The following is a 9,826-nucleotide window of genomic DNA, read 5'->3' on the forward strand; positions in this document are numbered from 1 at the left end:
GTCTGTCTGACTGGACCGTCCGTCCGTCCGTCGTGTCTGTCAAGAAAACCTATAGGGTACTTCCAGTTGACTTAGAATCATGAAATTTGGTAAGTAGGTAGATCTTATAGTACAAGTAAAGAAATAAATCCGAAAACCGTGAATTTGTAGTTACATCACAGAAAAAAAAATTGAATGTGTTTTCATTGTGTGTTCAATTTTCAAAGTAAGATAACTATACCAAGTGGGGTATCATATAAAAGGGCTTTACTTGTTCATTTTAAAACAGATCTTTATTTATTTTTAAGCATAATAGTTTTTGATTTATCGTGCAAAATGTCGGAAAAAATACCCGAGTACGGAACACTCGGTGCGCGAGTCTGACTCACACTTGGTCGGTTTTTTTTAACAGTTCCACCGGTGATCGTTATAAGAAATCAACTGGTAGGCGCGGCGGTTGGATCGGACTTAGTGCTGGAGTGCGAAACGGACGGCTATCCAAAGCCAGTTAGCTACTGGAGCAGAGATACGGGTGAAATTGTTCCCATAGGTGAGTAGGTACTCCCAGTACTCCTGTAGTGCCTGTAGTGTTGTCCCTTTCACGATGATCATTGCACCAATCGTAATCTTAATCCCAACCTATATATAAAAATGAGAAATTGTGTTTGTTTATTGGTTTACCCTTCACTCACTGCATGGGCATAGTTAAAGACCTGGAGAGAGTTACGTGGTCCAAGTACTTTTATTCCGGAAAATCAAAGAGTTCCCACGGGATTTTTAATTACCTAAATTCACGCGGGTGAAGTCGCAGACATCAACTAGAAATACATATTATAAATGCGAAAGTTTGGATGGTCCAAGGTATGGAACCTTCGGTGCGTGAGTTTAATTCTCAATTGACCGGTTTTTTGATAAGGTTTAAATTGCATGCCGATCGCCTTTGCATTTTCTATCATTAAATAATTTATTAATCTTTAAATAATAAATCTTTAAATAATAATTTGTTAGTGATTTTATAATTAATTGCCATCACAGGATACTTTATTATCACACTCATCTTTCCATTGATATTTCACTTTTAAATCACTTTCATTCATTCCAATTTTCTCATTAATATAATTGATTGCATTGCATTCAAAATCATAAAAGCGTTTAATTTAATTTAATAGCTCTGTACAAGTTATTAATGAATGACTCGTTAGGTAGGTACGTGTTTACTTATGGCTCTAAATACCTACGTGAGTTTTATAGGGTGCTACCTTAAAATTCTTTATCATTTTATCTTAATAAATGAATAATCATAAATAATTTAAACGCAATATCATATCCTAAAAATAAGTTTTTCCAAAGTACAATTACTAACACTGATACAGAAATTCACGTGAAGATGATTTTTCCAAATTCACAAAATGAAAATGATGATGGCTCGTGTAAAGCTCAGATACACTTATGCATTTTTAGGGTTCCGTATCCCAAAAGGAAAAACGGAACCCTTATAGGATCGCGTTGTTGTCTGTCGGTCTGTCTGTCTATCCGTCTGTCGTGTCTGTCAAGAAAACCTATAGAGTACCTACTTCCCGTTGACCTAGAATCATGAAAGGCGGCTAGGTAAGTCAAATACCTATAGGAAGAAAAACCGAAAACCGTGAATTTGTAGTTACATCACGAAAAATAAATTAAAATGTGTTTGAATTGTCAAAGTAAGATTATACCAGGTGGGGTATCATATGAGAGGGCTTTACTAAAAACTATTAAACAAAATAAGAAGAAGAAGAAAGGGCTTTTCCTGTACATTCTAAAACAGATTTTTATTTATTTTTATGCATAATAATTTTTTATACTAGTTTTTTATATTTATCCTGCAGTGTCGAAAAAATAATAGAGTACGGAACAGCGAGCGCGAGTCTGACTCGCACTTGGCCGGTTTTTTATATTAGTATGGATTACAGTGATCTGACAGAAGGATTGAAGAACCACAAAGAAGATCTTTGTGATATGATGTGTTTACAGTAAACAGATTTCTTTATAACTTTGGAGTTCTGATTGTAAATAAACTTCATTTCATACAGGAGGTGGTCTGGAGCCGCAAAGAGTTGTTGGATCATATCGTTCCATCCTCCGTCTGCCTATAAGAAAAGTTACTAGCTCGGACTATGGCACATATAAATGTGTATCTAAGAATTCCTTGGGTGACACGGAAGGCACTATCAAACTATATCGTGAGTACTATAGTCACAGATATATTGGTTTAGAAAATATTCAGATTGGCTACGAATGGACGTGCTCAGAACTACAGCAAATGTACTCGTTTATTATATGTAATACAGATTTGTCGGATCAAGCTTATAAATCTATGAATATTATCGAATTTATTTAAAGAGAGGTCTCTCCGTCACTCGCTCCATGCAAACGTAGTTCCAATTTCATTTGAATATTAAGCAACCAAAGTCCATGAAATTTTGCAGACATATTCTAGAAACTAATAATATCTATGCCTGTGGTTTTCCAGATTTCTATTAATATATTCGGGTTCAAAGTTACGCGGTCTTAAAAATTCACATACAAATCTTTGGGCCCCTGTAATTTTAAAACTACTTATGTTAAGAAAAATCTAAGAGAGTGACGGAGAGAGCCCTGTTAAGTACATTTGAAATAATAGTGAATGTTTTAGAATTTAAGCTGTCAAAATTTTATGTAGATATGATTGTTATAAATAACACTGCACCTTTTGTCCGTTCTCAAACTTTTTTCTTACTGAAGCGGTTTATGGCTCGACCATACTAAATGAAAAAGAGGTAAATAATTACGATTGACCAATTACTTTCAAGATGCTTCTCAGTGTATGGCTTAGAGATTGCCATTTAGCGGTTCTTTCAGAAATTCAGCGCTGTATGCTCTTGTGTATCAAGGCATGCAGCATAATGCTGAGCTGGAACCTTTTTGCAGGTTTTGCCACTCATGACACAGTTTGATCCGGCGTTTCTTCTGCTTGACGCAAGTTGGCTTTAATGCTCAAGTGGAGGAAACGCTGGGATAGTAATCAACTCTTAGTTAATATCATAAGAAGTGACGTATGGCACAATTTAGGAAATAAGCTTTTTTCTTTCTTTCCTTTTCTTTTTCTTTCTTTTCTATTGACCCTATAACAGCAAATGATAAAAAAATTGAAACGCCATGAAAATTTTAAAAATTGCGGATCGGCACTGCTATCGATCGTCGAGGATCGTCAGATGCTGAATCCAGCAGGCGTAAAAACCGTGCTGGATCCAGCTGGATTGCTGGATTGCTATATCCAACATCGCAATCCACTTCAGCCTCAAATTGTATTGAACCGTGGATTTTTATAAATAGGTAAATCGCTATTCACCGCAATGCAGAATAGACAGTTAATTTGGGCGCAGATGTTGCAATTCGAGAATCGCTTGTTTTTAAAATGAAAGATGAAATTTCGCAAAAAATGCAAGCGTGCTGTCGGCAGAATTTGTACTAGTTTTGTATTGCAACTGTATTCATCTGAGAATCTTTACTTAAAATGAAATTTCATTTTATTTATCACCTCACACGTTTATCATCACATTTAATTATCATTTACGTATAACAAGCATAATAATATATCATTATTCTTTCGACAGCCATGCAGCCCCCAGCGGAAAACAGGAATGGTTGGTACTTTTTATTTTTATTCCTATTTTTAGGGTTCCGTACCTCAAAAGGAAAAACGGAACCCTTATAGGATCACTTTGTTGTCTGTTTGTCTGTCTGTCTGTCCGTCCGTCCATCAGTCGTGTCTGTCAAGAAAACCTATAGGGTACTTCCCGTTGACCTAGAATCATGAAATTTGGCATGTAGGTAGGTCTTATAGCATAAGTAAAGGAATAAATCCGAAAACCGTGAATTTGTGGTTACATCATTTAAAAAAAAATATTTTCATTTTTAAAGTAAGAACTATACCAAGTGGGGTATCATATGAAAGGGCTTTACCTGTACATTCTAAAACAGATTTAATTCTTTTAATGCATAATAGTTTTTGATTTATCGTGCAAAATGTCGGAAAAAATACGAGTACGGAACCCGCGGTGCGCGAGTCTGACTCGCACTTGACCTGTTTTTTAACTCGTACTTTGTTAAGTAGGTAGGTAGGTAGGTTAAAAATCCCGTGGGAATTCTTTGGTTTTCCGCGTTAAGTAGCTTATGTTCGTCTCTAGGATACCAAGCTATATCCGTAACAAGTAGATGATATCCGCGACTTTGTCCACGCGTTCACTTTGATTTTCAGAGAAAAACTAGGCTTTGTCCGTAGGGTGTAACCAACACTGTACCGTCAAAATCTGTTAAGAGGGGTCTCTCCGTCACTCGCTTCATACAAACGTAGTTCCAATTTCATTTGAATATTAAGCAACCAAAGTCCATGAAATTTTGCAGACATATTCTGGTTGTTTAATATTCAAATGAAATTGGAACTACGATTATATGAAGCGAGTGACGGAGAGCCCTGTTAAACGGCTTGCCCGTAAAATGTTAGCAGACGATATAGACAGCCACATAATATTTATAATATTAGTCAGGATAGTAGGAGTTTTTTTTGGTTAATATAATATCATATTATTTTGTTTCAGCAATTCAAAAGTTAAACATAGTGGCAGGAAAAGCGTCTGAAAGTACATCGTTCGGTACACAGGGTAAGATTCCAATGCAAGCTAATATGAGCTAATTATTGCAATTTTTTTTTTTTTTTGTGGAGGTTTCTTAATTATTTTAATTTAATCATTAAATGTTATGTTTATTTTTCAAGATAATCAAAAGCCATTGTTAAATGCTTTTATTATTTCAAACTTTTTCAAATGTTTGTACCTATATAGTACTTTTTGAATTGAATTAGAATTTCTTTTTCAGATTTCAGATTACAAGACTACAACAAAGCAGTGCCCAGGGACGGCTTTTGTTATAAGTTGTTGTTTTTATTAATTATCCTAATTAAGGCACTTGTACCGTAATTCTATTGAATTAAGAAAAAAATATTATTACTTGAAATGAAAAAGTAAAAGAATGGATAATATACATAATATATATTTTAGGATGATTGGTTATTCTAATATATTATCTAACATATTTTTTGGCTTATTATTTATCTTTATATTGTTTTTAGAAAAGAAATTCTGAACCAGTGGTACTTAGCTATTCACTTGACTGTTTAACAGAGAAAACTTTTCTATTCTATGGTTTTTGTATATTGATATTTAAAGAATCAAGAGCAACTGTGATTTTTTTTGCTCGTGTTTTAATAACATACCTAGACTTGGTTATTATCTATGATATTTTTATTTGTTCGATCGAAATTTCGCATAAGTTAGGTAAGACTTACCTTGGTACTTTAACGAGATCAGTTTGAGGACGTTCCTAAACCTTAAAGCTTGTTAATGTTTGTTAGTTCAACTAATAGAACTTAGCAAGTCCATTTTACCATCACAATTATAGTTCGGAATAAAAAATTAGTTTTGTTTGAGTATTAAACAAAACTTTGACTAATTTAATGGTTTTATTTTAAAATGGTTTAGAATAATAAGTAGTAGGTACCTATTAATTAACTATGTTTCAAACTTACCTCATCTCACAAGTATTTTCTGAACATTTAATTATTAAGAAAACATATCATTACGTAATTTTCTTAATTTATTGAACTTTTAACGGTAATTTTACGAGTAAATTTAGATAACATTTATATATCTACGCATTATATATTTATTTATATGTACCTATGTACCTATCTACCTACTACGACTAAATTTAATGCTTGATAACTTACATTTTTTGTTATTTTTCATGAATAAAATACTGTAATGCCTGTATTGATAGTTATTCCTTAGTTGTTTATGTTAAAACATTATCTTAATAATAAGATTATAGGCATGTAAAATTAATTATTTTGTTGCTGTTATGTAATATTTTAGAAACGCTTAAATAGCTTTCAAATAGTATATACAAGTTTTAATTAACTTTTATTACCAAATAATAATTACTAGTCTAAATTACAATAATGCGAAATAAACCAAAGTATTATATTAATAGTATTATAAGATAGTTATAATATGGTAAGTATAGACTGAGTTTAATGTAATAGGCGTGTATATAAAAGAGGCTAATAGCGAAATATTTTGTGCTTAAGGTGCAATTGAAAAAATGTTCGGTAAAATCCAATTGCATGAACAAAAAACTTTGTTATTCGACAAAGGATAATATTATTATATCTTGATAAATGAACTAATTTTTTCAGTCTTATTTTTTATTCTTTATTGATAACTCTAATTTTTGTTATATAAAAAGCGTTTCAAAGATTTTGGTTAAAAATCCGAGAAAAGTCAAGAAAGTTTAGGCGCACTGATTGTACTGGCCAACACAGTAAACGTATCATTTTTTAAGTTAAGTACGCCTTTACCATATTATTATATTTCATGACAAAAATCAACTTTTTATACCAAATCTGAATGTGACAGGTTAATAAAGTAATAGTTTAATTAAATCATAATACATACATACATATCTAATAATAATTGTTGTTCTATATACCTACATACTGCATAAAGAAAAAAAATTTGCATGACATAATATTAATGTATGTTCTAAATGTTATATTATTAATATTACGATGATTAATTACTAAGTATATTATTTATTTGTTTTAAATCTATTTGTTGAAATTAATAAGTCAATTTATTTAAATGCGGACCACTATCGCTGATCAGTATAAAAAATAAAATAGTTTGTATCAATGTAGTGTGTATTTTTATTTGCCATAGAGTTCATAGAAACCCGTCAAAATTGTTTACAAATGGGATAACTTTCTGAACTTCTTAAGTGGATCTACGTTATGGTACAAGAGCCTATGAAAGTATAAGGCCCTGTCCCCACTAGGCGCATAGGGAGCGGCTGACTATCCGCTGAGGCGTTTTATTTGAATAAAATCTTTCTATTCTATTATACAGAAAATTTACATGCAAAATCTTAAGCTTCTAAAGTCTAGACCCAGAAGACGCTGGCCAAGTCCAGATTGGCAGACTTCACACACTTCACCTTTTTGAGAACAGTATGAAAAAAATCGTAAGGAAAACAAACATGTAGTTTGTTTTTCTTCACTGTTAAAGCTTGTTTTATTTCATTAGCTCTGAAAAATATGAGAGCGCCCGGAGGCGAACCCAAGTCATCCCGAATAGGAAGCCGGTGTGTTAAACACTAGACTATCACCACACTTATTCAAACAGAGCAGCTATACCATTTCTATAAGATTAAGTTCTAAAATTTTTCAAAAAATAAAATAAAACCGACTTCAAACGAAACTAGAAATCTAGGCGTGAAGCTCGCCCGCACGTGTAGAAACAAAAATTATTTTTGACTTTAGTGTTTGTGGTTATTGAAGTCGGTTTTTTTGAAAAAACATTATTTCATTATTTTTAGTGGCCCCACTGTACTAAAATATGCTATGCCTAGGTAAAAACCTAGTATTTCGTAAGCTATTACACTGATCGCGAGCAATTCAATACTCTTATCCATTGAGACGTTCTGTTCTCGATCTCCGAAGATATTTCATCAAATCTTCACCTTTATATGGGACCAACTGCGACGTATACCGTTTCAAACAAAAAAAAATCCAAATCAGGCCAGGCGTCTTTGAGTAATCGGGAAACATCCATAAAAAATGTTAAAAAAAAAAAGATTCCGACGAATTGAGAACCTACTTTTTTGAAGTCGCTTAAAAATAGAATTCTGTGATGAGAATTAATCACGTGTACCTACTGTTTGTTGTACTAGCCAGTAGGCGAGATTTGTAGCATTGCATGCAGCATAGGTACCTACCTGGGATTGAATCAAAACAATAGGTTCATTGTAGTCGGTGCTGGAGGATTTGAACGTAGGATATATTCCACCAAGGTTTTGCATGCAATCCGACTCAAAGGGTATGTTTTAGTAAACTAAGGCATAGCTTAGGTATATGTACTGAAATTGATTGCCTCGTAGATTGAGTGGCTAGGCTAACATATAGTCTGTGGAGTGTGGAGGCAAAATTTATTGAAATTAGACCCATGAGTTTCAACAAGATAGCAAAGTTCATTTTTGTTGCGAGTGCCTAGGTTGAACCCCGAGCAGGCGAAGGATGCTTTATTATCACCCAGCGTCTCTGCGATAACGACCGTGTCATCAACAAACCAAAGTTATCGGTGAAGAGTTTCGGAGAGTCGTCTCTCTGCCTTATTCCTGCTGCAGTTGGATTGGCCTTTTAGTTTAGTCCTGTATACGGACTGACATGGTGGAGGTTTCGTACAAGCACTCCAGCACTTGGATATACCGGTAGTCAATCCAGTATCTGTGTTGAGCCTTCGATTCCATAGAGATCTGGGCTGTTATGGATTCACTGCAGCGATGCCAAGTGGGCTGGCACTATATCCAAATGTTGAGATGTTTGTATGACGCCGCCACGATGACAGTCCAAGTCCAAGGCCAACAAATGAATTCGTTTTGTATACGAAGAGGCGTAAGACAGGGAGATAGATTTGAAATCTCCGAAACTTTTAACTTGCACCCTAGAAGACGTGTTTAAGTTATCGGACTGAAAATGTTGAGCCACTAACGTAAATGGTGAATACATCTCTCACTTGTGATGTGCGGATGGCATAGTTATACAGGCTGAATCGTTGCAGGACCTTGAAGAAATGCTGATTGAGCTTAACTGTTCTTCCAGACGAGTGAGTCTTGAGATTACAGACAAAACAAAAGTCATGTTCAACAAACATGTTACCTCAAGACCCGTCGCGATTTACGTTACTGAAGACTCCCTGGGAACTCTTTGTTTTGCCGGGATAGAAAACATTAGAAAAGTAGAGCGAGGTGCTTTAAAACATTTCCTGGCTACGGCCGTCGGCCATGCCTGTGCCACACAGAATACGTAAAATCGTCGGTTCTGCACCTCCGATCATGTGAATTTCTGTCCGAGAATAAGGAGTGATGGAATATAGAGCGCATTTATGGTTGCACACACGCACCTGTGCACTATAGTATCTCCTGTGGATACTATGCTTGCCTATTTGAATATATCGAGAGGTTGGATACTATACGTTATAGATACGAGTGCATTAAATGTACGTTTGACGGCAAAACCGATGCTAAAGGGCGTTCCATATCCTAACGGTTCGCGTTAAAACCAGGAAACAAATCGCTTACGTACACGTGGAATCATTAGATAATAGGGGGTTTTCTTATTTTTATTCAAATACATGCTAGCCCTTGACCGCAATCTCATCTGGTGGTAAGTGATGCTGCAGTCTAAGATGGTAGCGGGCTAACCTGAAACTAACCTGATATATTGCTAAACTACGAATCAAGTTTAAAATCATGGGTCATATAACTGCTTTCGAAAAGGCAGGCATTGAAACTGGAACTCCTTAATTAGAACAGGAGAGGTTAAATGTGATCTTTTCGATTATGGCTTTAGCAGTTCTAAAAAGCAAAATTTATGGTATTATTGTTATCAGCAAACACGCTAGTCGTTTTCGATTATAATCGGGGTCAATAGCACATACCTTTTAGCAAGAGAGCTGGTGCAATAATATTATGTTTAGGTAGCTCTTCGTGTCTCTTCATATACCACAACTACATATGTATGTAATAGAAAGCTAAGCGAGCTAAGTGTACCAATCCGGGCTTGGCCAACGTGGTAGACTTTGGCCAAACATTCTGCGAAGAGACCTGTACTCAGTAGTGAGCCGGTGATGGGTTGATCATGAAGATGTATGCGTAGTCACTTTGGTTTGGTTAACATTTTCGCTATCGGCCAAAATCAATTGTAACAGGACGAATG

The 9,826-nt window shown here is 34.7% G+C and overlaps 2 protein-coding genes across 2 annotated transcripts in view; both read left to right on the plus strand.

Moving 5' to 3' along the window:
* LOC123867492 (lachesin-like) overlaps positions 1-6,542 on the plus strand; it is a 32,707-nt gene extending 26,165 nt beyond the window's left edge. The window contains exons 6-10 of the mRNA XM_045909539.1: positions 392-529; positions 2,049-2,198; positions 3,612-3,641; positions 4,596-4,658; positions 4,873-6,542. Coding sequence (XP_045765495.1) covers positions 392-529; positions 2,049-2,198; positions 3,612-3,641; positions 4,596-4,658; positions 4,873-4,973 — 482 coding nt within the window. The 3' untranslated portion in view covers positions 4,974-6,542. The remainder of the gene's footprint in view (positions 1-391; positions 530-2,048; positions 2,199-3,611; positions 3,642-4,595; positions 4,659-4,872) is intronic.
* LOC123867499 (UPF0389 protein CG9231) overlaps positions 1-9,625 on the plus strand; it is a 212,597-nt gene extending 202,972 nt beyond the window's left edge. Inside the window, exon 3 of the mRNA XM_045909551.1 lies at positions 9,605-9,625. The gene's annotated coding sequence lies outside the window, so the exon portion shown is untranslated. The remainder of the gene's footprint in view (positions 1-9,604) is intronic.
* Positions 9,626-9,826: the final 201 nt, after the last annotated feature.

Source organism: Maniola jurtina, chromosome 8 (assembly GCF_905333055.1).
Source record: "Maniola jurtina chromosome 8, ilManJurt1.1, whole genome shotgun sequence".
NCBI lineage: Eukaryota > Metazoa > Arthropoda > Insecta > Lepidoptera > Nymphalidae > Maniola > Maniola jurtina.